This window comes from Acyrthosiphon pisum, chromosome A2 (genome assembly GCF_005508785.2).
Source record: "Acyrthosiphon pisum isolate AL4f chromosome A2, pea_aphid_22Mar2018_4r6ur, whole genome shotgun sequence".
In the NCBI taxonomy this organism is placed as follows: Eukaryota; Metazoa; Arthropoda; class Insecta; order Hemiptera; family Aphididae; genus Acyrthosiphon; species Acyrthosiphon pisum.
Genome location: NC_042495.1, coordinates 45182364 through 45205314, shown reverse-complemented (window position 1 = coordinate 45205314; position 22951 = coordinate 45182364). Strand labels below are relative to the sequence as shown.

The window sequence follows — 22951 nt, the reverse complement described above, 5'->3', positions numbered from 1 at the left end:
TTGACTATATGTCTAGGAAATACTTTAAAATGAATGAACCAATTTTGACCGTCTGTTGTTATACTCGTAATATTACCTACCAACCTGGTAAATGAAATAGTTATTATGATTGGATATAATTTCACCTGTATTTTATATTTGCTCAAGTTTCAAAACAACACTGTCCTTAAAATCTGTGTAGCTTACATAATAGAGTTTAAGAAGGGGCAATACGCGGGCAGCCGTGCAGGATCAACTAGTATTATATTATATTACTATAGCAAAAATGTGCAATTTTTAAAAGTGGTATATTGTTTTGTTTCGAGTGGTACACAAATTATTTTTGTTCAAAAACGAAACAAATGGATTCGATAAGACTAGTGTGTTAAATTATCACTCAGTATAATATGTCTTGTGCAGAAAGGAAAGTTGATAAATTTGTTTGAAACAATAAAACCTTTTCTCAGTTCGTTTACATACCAACTATAGGGTGTCCCATAAAGTGCAAAACTTTTAAATCTACCGCCATTTTTAAAAAAAAAATTTATTGGCAGCCCTGTTCTTATCATTTTTAGTATTTACTATTTAGTAAATACTATATTTAGTTTTTTTAGTATTTACTCCGATTCACGATTATAAAGAACAGGTTATACGTCAGTAATCGCTCTAAATGTATGGTTAAGACAAATACAGTTATGAGTTAAGTGATATTTTAAGATATTATAACGTAATAAGATTAACTTTCATAATATTTATAATTGAGTTATTGAATTGGTTTCAAATTGAGACGACGTTGTAGTCGAAATAACTCCAAGAAAAAGTTAGACAATTGGGATTTTTAAATGGTTTTGAATTGAGACTTTGATGTGGTTAAAATTAACCTCAATATACGCCACAAGGTAATTATTAAGTATAAAAATAAAAAAAACTACGGTCTACAAGGAATCGAACCTGTATACTATGGCTAACACAAAGCTGGGCAAGTTAGTCACTTTTTTCCACTAGTTAAAGTTAAGTTACTTTAATATAAAAACAAATAAGTTAGAATATAGGTTAGCTTCTGAAATTTATCAAATTTCTAACCTAGTCAATTAGAAGTTAATTTGGTGAAAATAGTAGTTTAAACTTTAAGTTAGAGTAGAAGTTAGTTTTTCTTTTAGTTTAAAATATAAATTAAAAAAAAAAAATTTTAATGTAATGTATTAAATATATTAACCGTATGTAGGTAGGTATTTAAATCAAATATTGGTGATTAATGAAAAATTAAATAACATTATATTCAATACACACCACGAAAATTTTCCGAATTTACCATCATTACCAAATACCACCTCCGCTTCGCTTGCACATGGTTTACACCGCCTATATAGATACTATTTATATTTATAGGCTATATTATATCATTATGAGTTGGGGTAACCTTGTATTACAAGATATAAAACTAATATAAAAATGAATACGAAATAATATTACAAGAAAAATATTTTTATCATATAATTTAAAATTCTCAATGTTCACATTTATTAATACATTATTATCACGGCTATAGGTACTATTATACTAATAGTAGGTGCTTGGCAGTTTTACGGAACATTTGAATTTTAAATGAAACTACAAAAGTAACTAGTTACTTATTATTTTTAACGAGTTAGATTAGATTATTTTACACATTAAATTCAACTAGTTAAGTTACAAAGTTAATATGAATTAAAATTGACTAGTTAAGTTAAAAAGTTACTTAAAAGGTAATTTTCTAAATAGTTAGTGCCCATCTTTGAGCTAACCTCTTATTACTGACTTAACGCATTAACCTACAGGGGACTGCGTGTGAATTGGGATAAAATAGGTATACCAATTAGGTAATATAATGTTGGAAAACTAATGTACCTACACATTGTGTTTTTTGAAAAAAGTAAAAACATTCATACATTTTAAGTATTACCTATATCTATACGGCCAGGGTTCAGTGTAATACTAGGTAATACATTTTTTTTAGGGTAATAACTGTTTTCTCCAAACACTTAAAAATCTTGTGCTTTTAAATTAATTTAACAAAATGAACGTAATTAAAATTACATTTTAATTTTAATTTTAAGGTTAGGTACATTTTAATTATTCACAAATGACAAAAGAATACTTTGCAAAAAATAACACTCCGAATGAGTAATTCAACGTGACAACATTATTTTGGAAACAACAACAAAATGAGTTCTTAATGAATTGAACGCATATTGTAAAAAAAAAACATAATCTATTTAATTAATCAAACTACCGGTATTATAAATTATTATTATATTGAATATCTACAACTTTCTAAATTCAACTAATTTTGGGTGTTATTATAAATTAATTCCTATTCATTATTTCTCAACACTGTTCGAGTCAACGTTTTATTGTGGTATTGATATATTTTACTATAGATATGCAGTTGATTTAACGGACATTAAATATCGTAATTTTACTGTTTGAGTTATTTAACTATAGAGTTACCTAAAACTACTTTATTTTTATGTGTGTGTGTGTGTGTAATCGCCACTTACAAAGTTAAAAGTTACCTATTATTACGGAGAGCTATTCCAACAGACATATCTATTCGGCTACAATGATGGAACCGTACTTTACCTTTTGCTAAACGTAAAATATTATATAGGTGCCACGCAGTGTTCATTAAAACTTCAAACTTACATTGTAGACTTGTATGTATACGAACTATCGTCATAATATTATAATATAAAATATGTATCAAAACTTTAAACTATATTAAAACGGTCGCTACTTGTTACATTTGTTCGATTTAATGCAAAAATCATAAATCACAGTTTCCATTATACAGCATATTATTATATGCATTATGCATATGTTTAGAAGTAATTAGAACTATAGACTGCATGATGGACAAAAACTACAAAAGAGTATAGGGCACTCTTCAGAAACAAATCAAAACACATAGCCAATATACCTACATCGTAACGATAATTATCATATTACATAATATACTACGCAAATAATATATTATAATAATATTGTAATGTAATAGTTGCACCCTAGTCAAAGTCCCTGATAATAATATATACCCACGAATTATGATACTATTTTTTTTTACAATTTAAGGAATATCCTATGTGCTGCGAAGATACATACCTACCTACTTCTTTTCTTTACTTTAAATTTATTTTGTTAATAATGTTGACATATTGCGTCTAAATCGAATTTCGAACGTTAAGTTTCTTTCTTTAATCTTTAAATACATAATATATTAGTCCGGTTTTACATAAAATAGAAAATATATGTAATGTTTAGTTTAGTATTAACACTTATAATAATATAATATATTAATATATAGTAAACTATTATACTTACTTCGACAATTTAAAAAAAAAATTTAATTCTTGTTACCTAATGTTTTAAATAGGTAATTTTTAAATCGTCATAATTATCATCTATATCTTCTAAACTTATTAACATAAACTATTATTATCCTTAAAATTAAAAATCCTAAAACTCAGAAACTTTTCGTTCAAATTTCGATTTATATGTAGGTATACATACTATCATTTCAAAAATCATACGCTTGACAATTATTATTTACAATAAAAAAAGTAGTTCTTTATTTGAAACAAAATATTACCTGTATGGCCACAGCTAGGGCACATATTAAAAACATGTAAGAATTAAAAAAAAATGGTCCTTAATATAACTAACAATTCCAAAAATCCAAATTTGAACAAATTCATTATTTGAGGCAAAAATTGTTTTGAGCATTGAGCATGCTTGGCGTGATTCCCTCTCGTGTTTGTATATAAAACTGTGGTATCAATTATCATCAACTGAATTCGTCTTCGAAATGCCACCATATCAACTATATGTACATATATAATATAATATACATACATACATAGTATATATTGATATACAGATGATATATGGGGATCGGTACAGGAATAACGTTTTTTAAAAAAAAAAAAAAATAAAATAACGTTACAAAAATATGATATTCACACGCGTGGGGCTTCCAAACACTAAATCCCATCACACGTAAAATACGAATACGTAGTATTACGGTATCTGTTCGTATGTAATCGGTGTTATAATAAAAAATATGTAGTCACTATAGAGGGGATCGGGACGTAATACATTCGACAGATAAATCGCGCCAGTTTCCGGTCGGGACACGGAAAAAAACCACCACCGGTGACGAGCCCGTCGATCCCGAAAACCTAATCTACCGGATTAACCGCGGCCTCGTACATTCGTAATTTATCGATATCGGACGGGGCCGCGTGAATATATTTTCTTCCGTCGTAGGCACATACTTTTATAATGTTACACCATAGATAAAGAACTCTTCAAATGTGGACGTCGGCCTTTTTGTCGGTTGGCAAAACATTTAATTTATCATACAAAATGTATTAGGAATAATCGTTTTTAATGATAAAATAAAATAATAAATGTAAAATATTTTTTTTTTTAAAACAATAACAGGCTTAGAAATAATAAAATACAATACAACATAATAAAATCATAATATCAATCTTATATTTACAGAACAAAATATCATACAATTGCCTACCAAACTTGAGACTTCAACTGGTGGGAATTCGCTATCTAGTAATATATTATAGAAATCTGTGGTCGTTGGTAGCTATATTGTTGTGGCGTAGGTGCATGCGTAGTGTGCGTGATAGGCATAACACGTACGTTTTTATTGTTCCGGTAGATGAATCAAACCATTTTTGGTAATTCCGTCGCAAATAGGTTAAATACGTTATTATCGTTTAGGTAACGTCATAACGATTTGTTGGCCCGTCCACCCTAAAGAAACGGCATTTAATGTATTTATATATTTCATAGCAATTTATTTGTTTAATGACATTTTGAAAACAAACGCACGAAAACAATTAAAATAATATAATAAGAATATTATATATACCTACGTTTTTTTTTATTAGTCTAGAATTTAATTATTATAATCAACTTTAAAAGGAAATACATTATCTATGTTCTCTATGAACTTTTTTACGATATTTTAGTTTTAAACATAGATATTAAAGAATGGATAGGCCATGGCTATATTAACAAAATAGAGGGTCATGGGGCCGGGATCGGGGAGAGAGAAAGACTGTTTTTTATCATTGAATCTCATTCTGACAGAGGTCTTATCATAAATTATATACAATAATTATACATATATCTATTTGTGATAAGACCTCTATAACCTCAACAAATGTTCATGTTCGTTCCCGTAAATGGCCTATCCATTCTTTAATATCTATGGTTTTAAAGCGAGTTATGATAATATTATATAAATTGCAATATTTGACTTACTTAAAATTTCGAAAAAAAAATCTTTGAAAAAACATAGCTCATAAAAGTGTAGTAGTATAATTGTTTTATTATTACTTCTTTAGTTCTTTATACCTACGTATTTTATACTACACATTAATCACATTTTTGTATTCTTTGTTTAACCAGTTGCAATATTGGTTTTCTATTTTATTGAATGCCGTCTTGACAATTTTAGACACAATGTTATAAATATAGGTGAAAACGTAAAAAGAAATCCAATTTTCAAAGGCAGGTTTGGGGCGATAAATAAGTAGCTCATTTGTAAAAATTTGTTCCCGTTCTAGGAATTCATTTAAAACAAAATAATATTATATGTTTGATCAGGAAAGCGTACCGCAGAATAAATCGTTTCTGCAGAACGTATAATATAATTGATTTTTTTATACGAATTTCGTATTAACGAATTCAGTGGAAGCGTATACGGCGCGGGCGATGTTGTCCCTTCAGCATACCGCGGTATGCCCGTAAATACATTTCTGGCATGATATTATTATAATTCGAAAAGTTTAGCTGCAGCGGGCACACATCCGTCATCGCCCACACGTAATATGAACGTACATATTGTATGTACGAAAAAGCGAAAGTAAACAGCACTATTAATGTCATTATAATATTTATCGCAGTGTTTTAAAGTTTAATTAGGACTCGCGCATATTGTATTTATCGTCCCCAAAATCGTATAATATATATATATATGTTTGGAGGCGAAAACCGCGTTTTGAACCTAGCTCATCATGCACAAGTCATGGCGATGGCGTCATTATCCACGGGGTCATAATAATAACGATAGTAATAGTAATAATAATAATATTATGTAACAAAAACAAAATCAAGAGTTTGATTAGCGTGTACATTTTTAATTTTATTTTTCAATTGAATATATAACTTTTGTGTATATTATTTATATTAGCATTTAAATTAATGTTGAACTCATGTAATTAAATTGTTTATACATATTGTCTGAGGGTACGCAAACATAACGTACTTATAGGTATATTCAAAAGCAACACATTTCGAAATTGAAAGTTTTAGATTCTTAGTGAGCTATAGCATATTACTAGGTACATAGGTACTTCATAGTATATTGATTTTATAATGAAATGTTCTTTTTAGTCAGATGAATTGAAGCTTTTCAAAGTTTAAAGTCGGAAAAATTTAAAAGAGGTCCTCACTTAAATTATAATTGACTAATTGAGGTTCAAGAATTCGGTGGGGGTAAACTTTAGGATTTTGGGAACTGTACATAAGTATAAATATATACAGGCATAAGTATATAGTTATGTTAGATACGAATTCAGTATACACGTACTACGTAGAGTGATTCTGCAGTTATTAAATGGTGTCAAACTATCTATAGTCTAGGAGCACAACATATGTGATTGGTTTTGAAAAGTAATACTATATGGGTAAGTATAATATTAAATTCACCACTCTACGTGGATTCAAATGTTGCGTGTAGAATATTATATTGTGTTAGAGTTCACTAAAGGACCCTACCTTATGCAATAATGTAAGCTGTTTTTTAAATGTACCTGTGCATCCGTATGGTGGAATACCTAGTATAGTTTCATGTCCTTAGAATGTGATTCAACCAAAAAATATCTTAAAATTAGTGACACTGTAATATACTTATTATATATATATTTTTATTAATTCAAATTTCAAATAACATTAGCATCTAAGTCCATTAGTTAAAAATTGTGTTCAAATGTAGTACCTATATATTATTATACTCTATTCAGAATAAGAAAGGTACCGGGCGGCGACTGGTTTTCATCCAGCGGCGGTCAGCTGATACTTCCCCCACCAAGTCAACCACCTGGTTCGGTATTCGGAACGAAGCCACGCGCACAAGTCAGCCGCCTGGTTCCTTTCTTATTCTATATAAAGTATAGGTACGCTTAACTTAAATTAAATTGTAGAATTTAGTGAGTAGGTACATAGTATACAGGTACATCAACATACTGCATTCATACACGTATACAGAGTGATTACCGACTATGTATAAAATGGCAACCAATGGTAGAAAAATCGATTTAATAATTTCGTACACACCATAAAGACATAATATTATATAATTGTTTTATGTAGTAAAAATGCCAAATAAATAATTATTTACAAATATTAGCATTATAATATAGTTTTGTAGTATTTGTAATTGGTATTCACAAATATCGTTACACGTCATGCAGTATTATAAATAAATGGATACCAATAATAATAAATGTGGCAGACATCATCGTGATGTTGTCCAATATTGATAGTTATCTACGAATGTTACAAAAAGGTATCGACTAGAAGTGATTAGTGAATACCGCCGAATAAGGACAAAATTGTAAGTTCCTATAATGTGATAGAATTTAAACGATTGTGAAAATTTCTTGAATGTTAATGTCTTAATAATAACATATCCATAGTTGAAAAATCCTGTATGTACCTGCTACCTATTATAATAGTCTATACTTATTACCACACGACGCGATCTGTGTAACGTTTTTTTCACGAAGACTGTGGAAATTCTCGTGTTTATATTATGTTATATTGTACGTATGTACTGTGGGACGTGAGTATGCAAATTATGGGGAGTTTTATGCAAATCTCCCGTTAATTATTTTGAATTTGATCGGATCGCGTTTTCCCTCCACGGTAAATCGCCACGTGTTTGCCACGAAGACAATATATATGAACCTACATTAAAGGTATGGAAATGTGAGTTCGGTAAATTTACTCGGGTAAACGTAAATTTACATATATTTACAGTTGTTTATTTTACTGATAAATCGAGTAATAGAGTAATAAATTTTACTTAGGCACTAATATAATATATAATATATAATTTAGTCTTAGAATATATAACATGTTCAGATGTTATATGATTGAGTTTATACGAGTATTTTAAAGTTTCCCAATGAACAATAATTTTTAGGGATATGAAATAAAAATGAAAATAAAAAAATTGATAAACACACTCGTAAGATCCTCCTGCATTGATTTAATTATTACTGAAATAGCACTTCAACTTCTTACAAATTACATAAAACCCCTCGCAATCTCACAATGTACATAATAATATACTCAAATATACGCAGGCTCTTTTACTTCCTCTTACAATGGAAACTTATTGTTACTTAAATAGTTATTGTCTTATTCCCTAAACTTGATAAACCAGTTGAAAATTCTTTCTCATATCGCCCTATCAGCTTACTACCATATTTCTCAAAACCCTAACTTTTCACAAACGCATGATTCCCATTATCAACTAAGAACAGACATTATTTGACACTCAATAAGGATTCCGTAACTCCCTTTCAACTATCTATGGTTACATTGATTAATTGATGGCATGTATTTGTTTCACATTAGAAAATATTTACCTATTATACCCAACAGTGTTCTTCGACATTGTTCAAGCTTTTGACCGTGTCTGGCCTCCTATTTAAGTTAAAATACATACCAACTCCCCTTACTTCCTACTTTTTTTTTTATTTTACATACATTTCACCGGTAAGGCGATAAATTCCATATATATAGTGTATAATTATAGGTACGCAAGACGGACGCAGCCCTATCTATATCTTATAATATAATTTATAACTCTTCCGATATTTTGACCAAAAAACCTGCACACAGCATCGTGATAATAGTATTTGCATAATATTATAATATATTAGGTATGATACAATACTCATAAAGGTGTGCTTTGTAAGCATTTATTTGGCATGTATGTTGTTTTTTTCTCACGGGAGAATCGTACGCTGACTTGCACTATACGCTGTACGAGTGATAAAGTTTGGCTTTTGTGCTCGAGGCTTAAAACGATTTGTTGACAAAACAAAAGACCAATACGCGCTATAGGGATTAAATATTGTTATATACGAACGTCTCCAAGGTAACGGACGACTAGCAGTACCTATATAATATGTTATATACGAATGAAGGAAATAGCCGGGCACAAAGAATCGGAATTGAAATGGTAGGTAGCATTTGGATTCATATGAATTGAGTCCCAATAAAAAGTTATACAATGAACTGAGTCCTGTAAAATTGAAAATATAATACTAATCGAGTCTTGCATGTTTTAATAGTAAGTCCCGTCAAACTTTGAAAAAAAAATGTTCCTTCCCATTTTTTTCTTACAATTATGCGAATTATAGACAGGTCAGGAACACATTTTCCAGTATATTTTCCTAAACAGTTTTAAACGAAGGATGATTTAACTTCCATAAATGTATATCAGATTTTAACATTGCTTGACATAAATCTAGAGGAAAATTTGATTGTTTGTTATGGTTTTCTTATGTATTTTTGATGAATGACTGTTTAGATTTAGCTTTTAAATTAATATGTTTTGTATGCTTGCTTGTATTTAAATGTTGTACTACCCGGAAGGATAATTGTATCTATCGTCCGATCAAGATGGGATTATAATATTATATAGGTAGTATATTTACTACAATTCGACCAATAACCCAATAATTATAGACGTTCTAAATAAATACCATTTAAAATTAACAATATTATAAAAATTAAAAAATTAAAGTTTAAAATTAACAAGATTTTCAAAAATCTATTAAATTTGCAATTATACTATGCATTATGTTCCAAATATAAAAAAATATGCAAAAAGAAAAAAAAATGGTTCTATTGATTAAATATCAAGAATAATCCAAATCATGAACATGTCTTACAACTAATAAATTTGGACTTAAGAGAAAAAACACAGTAATTCATATAAATCCTAGCCCTAATATTATATATTATTATTATTCGAGTATTCGAAGCATTATAATATGAAATATAAATATTTTATCTGATAAATTCAATTATATTATCAGTAACGTACCTATAATATAATGCATACAAAACATAGAAAATCCGTTATTCACGTAACTATATATAAGCTGAAATATAATATAATCTTTATTTTGTTCTATAAACTAATACATCTACATAAAAAGACGAAAATGATATACATCATTATAATAATAATATAATATTTGATTTATATGTTAATATTACTGGGAATATTTTATGAGAACTTCAATTTTTAAATTTATTTCATATATGACTTACTACGAATAAATAAAAAACAATAGTTAGCATCATTCACTTTATAATAGTATGGATAAAATATATTTCTGTCCGTTTTTCCGACCAATTTTCCATTTTTCGTAAAGATTATAGACCGCTAGAGTACTCGAGTAACGTACTTCCACACTCTGAAAATGTATGTCAACACTGTTAAGATGTCCATTAATGTTATCGTTGTGCATTGCATTTCAATTCAGATTTAAAGTTACCGTTTTCGTTCATAAATAAATTTATATTTAAGTATACCTGAGTTATTGTGGACACGTGTTGTCGTATTATCGAGGGATAAAAACGATTTACGTAAAAGTATATATGTTGTAGGTATACCTACGTGTATCAGTATTATATGGCTGCAGTAGGTATGCGCATTTGACATAATTTGTTGCTGTTATCGACAGACCAACAATCAACTTGGACTGGACTCTTAATATTTTACCCAGTGGAAAAATGGCCGGCCGAAAACTCGATTTCCCGTGATCATGTTGGACCACGTAATCGAATTTCGCTATCAAAAAAGTCAATTTAGATACCTTTACCTATATATGTAGGTACTTACTTGTGACGATACTAACAGTGATTGATTTTCAAAATTCAATAAAATTCAATAACATTCCATTACATAATATTATCATATATAGTTAGGTAAACGATAAATATAGGTATATACTATACTGTGATTTCGTTAACTGAAGTTATTGGTTAAAATTTTGGGGTGCACCCATGATTTTTTTTTTCCATAAATGTTTATGTGGTCGTGGTGTCACGATGTTAGAACGATTTCAAAATGAGTGTGTACGTATACGGATAATCGCTTGATAGTGTTTAATATTATGTTAAATATGTTTATGTTATTATATTTTGGTATTGTCTGCAATGGTTAAATAGCGGGAAAACCAACCTGGCGAATTTCGGCATACATTAGAGAGTGTGTATATAACGCCTCGCTAATGGATATAATAGTATATATTTATACGCATATAATTTATTTCATTTTGCCAATTTAATTCGGTTAATTTCACGTCAACAACGGTAGCAGGACATTGTTATTATAATATAGAGCGGAAACGTCTGCGAATATCCACCCCGTCCTATGAACAGATCAATGGCGAGTGCCATATATATAACATTATGTCAGTTTCTGCGAGAGAGCAAGGGTGCAGGGATCAGACGTTTAATGTACGTGGTCGGCAGGATTGAGGCAAAGAAAACTGGGACAATCGGGCATTAGAAACAATTATTAGAGAGGCGAGGGGATTCCACTTTGAGAAATCTAAACCGGATATTAATTAAAAGCCTATTATACCCAACGTAAACTGTGTAAACTTCTAACTATGTATCTATGATATAGAAATAATACATTAAGTTTTGCATTATTGCATTGGGAATGTACCTATTAATATTTAGACTACCTAATCCTTTGAGGGTTAACCGTTGATAGTAAAATAAAATTGTACAAATTATTTTATTTTTTTATCTAGAATAATATAGTAGTTTTATTTTTCATTTAGGGTAGGGGGTCAACTTCCTTTAAAATCCTTCATTGATCCAATCATTTCACCTCCAGCGTGGAAAAATACGCGATTCGGTCATCCCTCACTCTCTCCATCCGTTGCGATCTTAGTACATTAAACATTTCAATCTCGAAATGATATCGTGCGGACAGTCATCGTATATACAATATACACATTACACATTTATACGGTGTATACTATATTGGACACCATAAGTACTACGCACATGTCCCCAGCTCCAACTATTTAAATTTTCGCAATTTTTTTGCACGAACAATTAGTACAACATTTTTATGAGTTCTTACGAGCCCGACAAGAAGTGTATTATGATACCTGCAAAAAAATTCGGCCCTCAAAATAAAATTTTCTACGGGGGGTGGGGGGGCTTGGAACATATTATCCAACCCCACCCTCAACACACCCACACACATGTTCATTGTACATGGACACCGTGCAATAGCCAATAGCGTACCACGATAATACTCCACCACATGATTTTTGTTGTTGTTATTGTTGTTGTTGTAGTTATACCCTTTATTGCGTATATGGTATATAGTACATAATATAATATTTATAATCATATATGTGTTATGTACTTATGTCTATAAAAGTATACATTATGATGGGTGCGTGTGTTATATATACATAAACTGTTATGTTTATAAGCTTACGCTGTAGCTCGCGTGACATAACTCTTGACGAGGTCTGCGAGAGGGATGGACGGCGGCGAGGTCGAAGAATTATAGCGACGACATTTCGATTTGACGAGCCCATTGACTTAATATATTATTATACGACTAATAAAAACAACGAATAAAATATTCAGGACGGTTATAAAACGACGCTATTTCACTGCGTGTAATGATTGGTTAGATGATGATGAGTGTTTTTATTTCGCATGACGTCGTTTTCCCGCCCATCGGATCTTTTTTTTTTTATGTACACACGCATGTACGCCGTCAAGTTAATCCGAGATTAAATGCTGCTGATGTGAGTTTGGTTTTCGGTAAGAGCAGGGAGAAGAAAATTTAATATTATAATGTATATGGTCTTTTTCGGAAAAACGTGTGCAACATATTATTATTCTCAAAGTAAGGGCTCGTCCAATGTTGATGTGTGTGTGTACATCATGAATGTACCAACACCTATAAATATTAAAAAATTATGTCATCTTATATGACGAAATTTAATAAATGACTTTTTCATAGTTACATGAAAAAACCTTGTGTTACGATAAACATATAATAATAAGTAGTGTTATTACATAACATTGAAATATATTTAATATTATGCTTTGCGTGTATTTTTCAATAAAATTTCGATGAAATAGCTTAACTTACCTTTTTTCACCACACATTAGTCTTATATCTATATTCTATATTTTATAGTATATATTTCACTATTTCTATGTACCATTTAAATAACATACGAAAACATTATTATGGCATAACAATCATGAACTGGTGTCTAGTTAAAAAAAAATTATAACATCATGTCAAGTAACAATAACCCATCTAAGGCTCGATATTTAATTATACTTTTAGTATTGTATACGACTTAAGTACCAAATTTTTCTGATATATTTTGTTTTAGTATTATTCTAATTTAAAATTAATTATAATTTATAGCCATTGCAGCAGTAATTATTTTGTTGTGTTTGGTAACTGGTAAGCAAATATTTTTGGGGCCACATATTGGAATTATATAGATTACTGTCCATTTGGGATATAAACGACGACAACTGTCCTGGGACTTCAGAGTTCAGAATCTAGTGAGGACCCTTGATTTCGAGATTACTTTGGTTTTTTTTTATAGTATCCCCTGCATCAATCCCTTAGTTTTATTTTATTTCTGGACAGTAAAACTATATAATATACATACACCCAATGTCCCTGACCTATAACATCTTAATACGCAGTCTAGAAAGTTTTAATATACCAGATTTGTAACACATTAGTGCATTATGCATTGGATTTATACATGATGTATATTGTTTACATTGGAAATGGTACTTTTACATTAAAATGGAAATAGATTTTCTTGCGGAAAATAATACGGTGGAAAAGGTTTAATACTATTGTGTATTTAAATCCCACTTTCTAAGAAAAAGGGCGTGTTAGACGAAAAATAATGGGTCCCAGTCGTTTGACAAGTCAATTGGATGTAATGATGAAAATATTCATGAAAATACAAAAATATGTTTTGCATTAACGATTTTCATGATATGGTCAAACATTACCAATACTGAAGAGTGCCACTGTGATCATTATTATAATCATTAATAATCAACTATAAACTGCTAATTTCTTAAAAATTTCTTAAAAATAACTCAAACCTCGAAAACTCAAATTTATTCTTACCACTTGAAGTGTTTTAAGTTGTGACTTGTTTTTGAGGTATACTAATTAGTAATAACTCAAAAATGCATAAATTGAGTTTATTTTTATTCCTCTCGAAATCCGATTTATTAATACTCAATTGTATATAATTTTATAAATATATAATTATAAGAATAGGTATGTTGTAAATATCTATTACGATACACAAAATAATACATAATTTAAAAGTTGATATAGTAAATGTTATTAATTATATTTTTTGACGAGTAATAAAAATGTTGATTAATACTTAGGTACACAATATACGATTTACGAGTAGTACCTACCAATATTGATGAGTAGTGAGTATGACATGGTTATTTATAATACAATACCATCTACATAACTATTAGTTCTTACAATATATTTATCAAATAACCATTACTTTCGTGGTATTTACTTTAATAAGACAGATGTTCGGTGAATCTGTATTCTGTATACATTTACGTACATGTATTGTGAATTGCTTTGATATAAGATATTTATTTAAAAAAGATATAATAAAATATGAAAATTAAGTTGTTACCGTTAGGATAGACTGGCTTAATATGAAATACTATAGGGCAATATGACACTTTGCTGTTTCGATAAGAAATACTGATATTTAAAATCCTAGGACTCTCCAATTACATGACTTATAACCAGGTTACCTAACCTATCTTAGTCCATGTTTATAACCCCCTACGTCATGTTTGCTCCATGTAGCTCCATGTTTGTACCTTAAAACAAAATTAATATACAAAATTGAATTTTGTGTGATATACAATATATCTATTACCTACACGCATTTTTTTTCCAATCTAAATATTTAATTATTAGATTTTAAATTTTGTCATACTTAAGATAGTATATATTTTAAGCTGCATAAAAAATAGTGGGCTATACTATAGATCTGTTATAAATAAGTCTAGTAATAGTACTATTGCATTAAAAAACTTAAATAAAACTTGTGTTTCTTATAGAAAAATTACATACTAATAGTATACTTTTATAATTTATTAAGCTTTGTTATTTACTGTATTTACTGTTAAATGTTGGTGTTAAGTTGTTAAAATATAATAGGTATGTATGTATGCAATAATATGTATATTGCATACAAATACATATATGCAGATATATTTTCAGGTGTTAACTAATAATACTATTCTTTACATTACCATTTACAAAATATATACTCGCTATACTTACGTATTTACTTAATACAAAAAATATGATAATTATTTGATAACATAGTACAGGCATTAAGCTTATATCATCTTAAATAATAATTTACAACAAACGTATTTCTGTCGATTAATAGATTTACGGTGGGCATTCAACAGTCGCAGGCAACAGCTTTAGTTTCAAATTTAAGTCATTGGCTATGCTACGCTAACAGCGCGGTGAATCCGTTGATATACAATTTCATGAGCGGTAAGTTAAATTCTTGAACAAAAAAAAATTATTTTTTAAAAAATAGTTTTTAACAGTTCATATTGAAAATGTATAACATGTTTTCTTGTCTTTTATTTGTTTATTACTTTTGATTTTCCAACGGAAACCTACTTTAATACCTGTACTGGTTTTACATTTTTAAATAGAATCCCTATTTTTTTTATTAAAACTTAATCTATAATAAATATGAAACTCTAAATATATACCTACCAGTAGTGGACCATAAAGTGATTCAAGGAGGGTGGGTGCTTTTGCATATTATGAAGCTACAAAAATAGGTAGTCAAAGTTGTACAATCAGTACAGCCTGCTGTCATACGGGAAGATAGCTAGCAGTGAGGTGGCATACCTTAAAAATTAAATAAAACAAATACATTCATAATTTTGTCAACAACATATTATAATATTATACCAATTAATATATGTTTATTATTTGATCATAAAAATTTAGTACACTTACCACTAAACTCTCAAACTTAAAAAAATAATTTTGTTTCAAAACTATTGAATCCTCACTGATGTACACTAGTACTTATCTACAAAATTATATTATAATATACCTGTAACTTAACGGGTTCGTAAATTTGTATAAGGTTTCTGTATACGTTATATAAATAGTATTGTTAAAATCTTATGCTTAAAAACAATTTAAAAATATTATTTAAACAGAAACAATATTATATAGGTACTTGATCAGTTGAGTAACAAATATAATATACAGTGTAGAGCAGTGTAGCCCACCCACCACGTTATAACATTTTAAGGTTTACAAACACTGGAAAACTGATAATCACTATACCCTGTATAAAGGGTATACGAAATATTTGCTGTGAAATACGAAATAGTACCGAGTTCAGTTTATACTGTAGATGTATAATACGTATGTATGTATATATAAGTGAAGTACATAACATATAAACTATACCTATTCAACACGGTGATTGGTAAAGTACGATTAAGAACCGAATTTTAAGTAATTCAATTGAAACCGCTCAATTTATATTTTTTTCCAAAATTGCCAAAGGTATCTATTTGACAATTTATAGAATGATTGAACATGATATTTAGTTCCTACTGGCTTGGATAAATAGTGAAAATAAACTTCGAAATACGTATATAAAAAGTTTAAAGACCCAGAACATGAAGTTGTCGAAAATGCGTTTTTAGAGGTAATAAGCAAATGTAGAACAAATAGTAAAAAAGGAATTTCTAAAAAAATAAAAAGACGAAATGGTTAACATTAAAAAGTAAATATAATACGTGATACAAGATTCAGTTAATATATTAAAATATTTAGAACATTATATTATATTATAGGCTAAGAATATCCAGAAATTAACATAATATATTAAGTAACTTATTATAATTTATTATTTATATAGCATATTTACATATTATATTATATACTACATATTTAACCCGATTTGGCTAGGGAAAAAATGAACAATTAATATAAAATACTGAGTTACATCGGTGTATTTCAGTTTTAGTGTAACTCAATTTAAGACATTTTTGGGCTAGGTAAATAAAATTGGGTCCATGATAATTTGGGTAAATTTTGAAAGCGGTAAGTTGAGTCCCGGGTAAAAAAAAAGTAGTAAGTAAGTTGGGTCCTGGCCATAAACTTACATACCTACCTGTTGGGCCCGATCATTCAAGTTTTTACCAAGAACATACTATTATAATAAACACATAATACATAGGATTATATTTTAATTTATACCATTTATACAATTTATACCGAGAACATAATAATATTATGTAATATAAAATAATATATAATATATAATCTATATTTATATCTATATCTATTATATTTTAATATAATTATACAAGTTTACTTCTAATAAAGATGATTAGATATTAAACGAATGGAATGAACATGCTAACATTTTATTTTCGAGACTCAATTTATTTAGTACCTTTTTTTTCTGGGACTTAACTTACCTATAACTTTTTTTTTGGCCGGGACCCAATTTACCGTGATAAGATCATTTGGGACCCATTTTACCAATCCCGGACATTTTAACACTTGGTAAATTTCCAAACTTGGTAAAACTATATACATATATAGGTAAAGCTGATTGATCATGAAATAATAAGGGGAAGTGTAAACACACACAAAAAGCTTCCCCTGCTGTAATTGTGTTTTGGCATGGTTAACTATTTACCTAGAATACTATTGATTGGAAATAAAAAAATTAAACGAAGTTTTATAAATTATTCGTATTAAATAAAGGTATGGAATAGGAAAAAAAAATATGTACATTTTAAGAATATAAAAATTATTTGTAGATTTCATCATAATATTATATTTTCACAATTCCAAAAAAAAAAGTTGAAACTTTTCAAAATAATAATAAATTATCTTGTCCATTGTTAAATGGATCACTCCGTAAATTATAATAATAAAATATATTCCGGGGTCTCGTACGGTCCTGGGAGGCCACAATCCGTAGTATCATATAGGTGGTAAGGAGAGTAGATGATGAATATTGGACGAGACGGTGCTTCTCACCCCACAACTGAATCCAAATAATTATAATGGATAAAAAATAATAATCAACTGGCGTATCATCCGTTTTTCCATTTTGCAGGCAAGTACCGTAACGAATTCAAACGTTTGTTCCTCTGCTGGGGCTCGAACAGACAGAATCGCCTGCGCCGAGGAGCACACACGTCCCGGAGTGGCACGTACATTTGCCGTTTCACGATGACCACGATGAAGGCAGACAACGTGAGCTTTGGACTATCGCCTGAAGACATTCAGTGAATATAATACTATAATGGTGACACGACGGAGACGAGACTATATAATATAAAAATATCATTATTATCGCTCGGAGGCAACATATTTCTTTTTAAATTTTTTTTAGTCTTCTTACTTTGGGCTTCGGCGATATATAATATTATATTGTATGTGTGTGTGTGTTTGTGTGTATGTGTAAACATAATATATATTATATAATATATATATATATATATATATCATATATAAAAATACGATTTGGGGTCAACTTAGGCCCATTTATATATGACAACGAGTTTCTATATATGTGTGCACAGAAAAAAAAATACGTGCTGGCGAGTGCATTAGGAATTATCGATATAATATAATATATACCAGTCGCACGTGTCCGGCGGTCTACTATCATTCCCCCTCCCCCTAAATATATAACTATCCCCTTGATAAAAGTCTGACGGCTGTTTCCTAGAGAATACAACGCATATATATATATAATATATGTATTTACATTTTATCCAGGTCTTCTGCCACGATTTCAAATATATAGTTTTTAATATGTTTGAGTTTTTCTATACTATATACAGGGTGATTCACCAAACAAAATCACCCATATTTTTCCGCTTAATAATGAATTTGTCAAAATCTAATTTTTGGAAAATTTAAATATACGTGCCTACTTTAAGACTATGTGTTCAAACTCTTGAGATTTATTGTACTACTCAACGAGTGTCCTGTGGTGATACAAATTTCTGTTATTCAAATGACAACTCCCCATTTTTACTGTAAATTATTTGGTGGATAATTGTTTAAAAAACGTTGATGTTAACTTCACAGGAAACTACTTAAGTAGTACTAAAAATATCAATAATTCGAAAATGTGGTATTTATAAGTATATTATTTAGACATTGTAAAACTCATATTTGAATAACTGTATTATGAAGAAAACAGTAGGATGAACATGCTTGGTGAATCACCATGTACATACTTTCAATACTATATATTATATTGTTATGATTATACTTTAATACTACCTAAATAATAGAAGTATAATATACTAATAATATACTATACGGTATTTATTTTTTTGCGTTTATTCATCATGTGTTGATTATTAATTTATTATTGCATAACGCGTATGTATATATTATAATAGTTAATAAATATTATTTTGTATTTCATAATACATAATATTAAATTAACTGTATGTTTAATTTTTTTTCTTATTATTATAATAATAATTTGCGATATTGACTACAGAACCACCTCATGGTTGGCAATGTCATATATTATAATATTACAGTTTACGATGTAGTATACACAATATAACTCAACAGAAATCATAGAATATAATAATGTACCTATGCGGTGATACGCGTGGAAAGTGAATTACAAACGCTCGAGTTCAACACTTCAGCTGTCGTAATAATACATTTATATTCATTATAATATATTAACCGACGTATATAACCAATCGAATTCCATGTGGCATTGTATAATATTATTATATTGCTTAGTTGTTGCGTACCTATATCGGTTGACGATTAATGTAAGTATGTATAGGTACCAGAGCCATGCCAAGGTAGGGGGAGCAAATTTTCCCTAGGGTGGAAAAGGTTGAAACATTTAAAAAAGGCAATTTTTATTAATACTTATGTTTAATAGGGGTGCCAAATATAATTGCCTCGAGGCGCCAGCTAGCATACTGTATCTAATATGATTTTTACTGACGCCTTTTCGATCAGAAGACTATTAGGAAACACTGTATATAATTATTGTACAGCTTGTTAGTACTAAGTCGTGTTGGAAAGGCAGACACGTCTTGTATAATATTGCCAACACCTGTTTGGACGTTTCATTCGTTATATTACGCTCGCGTGACGGGTTGACTTAATTATAATATAATATTATACATTTACATTCTACGTACGGCGCCTTATAAGTTATAGCTATAGTATAATATTATTATAGTCAACGGTATTGTACCGTACCTGTTAAATTTAAGTCATGTAATAATCGAATTTATGATAGACGAAGACATAATTACACCTAGCTATTTATGAATATAATATTGTTGCTGCGTCAACATTTTCAAAACTATGTGCGATATATTATTTGTAATATTTTACTATTGCATATTTTAGTAATTTATACTAGGTGACACGGGTGTTCACTAACCGCTTTTCTATAAGTGTAATGGTTTATTTACTACTTTTTTTGATTTATAGTGGTATCCCAACTTGTCCTCCTGGCCCCCACTTGTCACCACTGGTATTTTTGCATGAATGTAAAATGTCCACCTCTAGGAAAAATATCATAATCCTCCAGCACAACAATGCAAAATTAAATGTTCTGTTTTTTTTTTTTTTTTTATACTGTAGGGTAATTGTAGTAATTTTTCTTCTAGAATTCGTGATTTATATAGATTATAAAATGACAGAAAGTCGTTTCATATTTTTCCAAACAAACAAAACAACATAACGTCCTGCAAATTCCTGCTTCCCTTTCAGCATGTTGATCCTTGCGCCTTGGACTAAAGTACCTACAATAATGCAGTATTATTAATTAATTCATCTACCGAGTGTAATATAATATATAAGTATACAATTCACTGCTGTCTGCCACCACCGCCGTGGTGTGATTGTAATAATATACAATACCTACCCTGAAACAATGATAACAATAATTGAATGTTGACCGTTGACGTCATGTTGTACATTATTTAACTAGCCGACAGACCTAAACATATTTATAAAATATAATATATAACTAAATACTAACTAACATACTAAACAATTAAATAATATACTATAGTGACCAATGATGTAAAATGTGTTAGCAAGCCGGTAATACAGCGATAATGCAATATTTTTACCGGACAAGTATGACAGACGTTATTATTATATTTCCGTACGGTTTTCTATACCATTAGCATAGTATGATTCCCGTCCATACTCGAGTTCGGGTAACCGACAAACCATAATAGGTAATAATGTTATTATTTATTGCATAACAGTTCCGCTTGCCTTACCAACCTCGCGATAAACGCGTTTTTCCAATTGATTAATTTTTATCCATCCCCTCGCAGTTTCCTGTTATAGATGATCTTCTATACAATCATACATTCATACGTATTAATTAGTTTTTCAGGTGACCCGTCGAATGTACATTTTCCTAAAACAACCATTATACGTACAATAATAAATTAGTCGGTCAATAATTTTAGACGAAATAATTTAATATTAGCGTTAGTTTTGATAAAACGAACAACTGATGAAATAATTAAATGTTTATTTATAATATAACGCTTTTAAAATAAATTAAAATGGATTGGTATAAAAATGAGTAGGTACATTTTTATTTTTCAACAGATTTTTGTTTTCAAAATGACCAACAAAAAATAATTCGAAACAAAAAGTCCTAAATCAATAAAATATTATCACCCGACCCTTTTATCAGCTTCGGGGATCCGGAATACGTCTATATTAATATTTTATTACTTTTGGATTTTGGCCGCTTGTACCGGTATTACATATACGTATACCTACAGTATTATATTTTTTAGAAACGTCATAAAAGGGGACGTGAAATTGCATGGACATGACATAGACATTTTCTACATTTTTCTGTGCCCTGCGCTCGGTTTTAATTTTCGTCATTGCTCACAGGTACGCAGCCCAAAGTCGAGCTCAACTTCAGATATTGTAATAAATATTGTACCAAACCACACCTATCATTATTATAATAAGCGACTCATGAATGAATACTTGTTGAATTTTAATAATAATATCACTACATGACGTATACCTACTGTATAATAATAAAAATCATAAAATACGATTCGTTATAACACGTAGCTATATTTTTAGTTATTGAACATTATATTTTATCACTTACACATAAATACATGTCTATATCGCGTATAAATATTAAACAAAATAATATTATACTTACTTACCTACACTTGTAATATTATACACTCAGAAAATAATTGGTCGGCATTTCTATGATAAATGCACGCCTGTGTTTGTGTGTGTGTGTGTGTGTGTGTGTGTGTGAGAATCGGTAATAATAAATTGACTTTACAAATAATTATTTTTTAAATGTAAATAATACAACACTATTATATATTCTAACGACACACATGCTTCAGTGACTTCATAAAATGTATTTAATTTGTATTAGTTATTAATTTGCCCAAATATTATGTGTCCCACCTAAAAAAAAATCCACCACTCATCATGTAATTGTTTTTTTCTTTCTAGTCACTAAATTTTAAGTGGCTTTGGGTGTTTATATTTAAGGACCATTATTATTATTGTTAACGATTATTATATGTATTTGTAATTATTATAATTATTTTTTGTTTGTGCATTAAAATTTCTCAATTATTGGTGTTTTCCAAACTAAATAGTTGTTTTTGTGTTATCCTATCATAATTCAATATGTTTTTAACTTTTAACAACAAC

General features: G+C 29.2%; 1 protein-coding gene across 1 annotated transcript in view; it reads left to right on the top strand.

Annotated features, from left to right (window-relative positions):
• LOC100568898 (orexin receptor type 2-like) overlaps positions 1 to 18615 on the top strand; it is a 35465-nt gene extending 16850 nt beyond the window's left edge. The window contains exons 4-5 of the mRNA XM_003245173.4: positions 15606 to 15718; positions 18336 to 18615. Coding sequence (XP_003245221.3) covers positions 15606 to 15718; positions 18336 to 18511 — 289 coding nt within the window. The 3' untranslated portion in view covers positions 18512 to 18615. The remainder of the gene's footprint in view (positions 1 to 15605; positions 15719 to 18335) is intronic.
• Positions 18616 to 22951: the final 4336 nt, after the last annotated feature.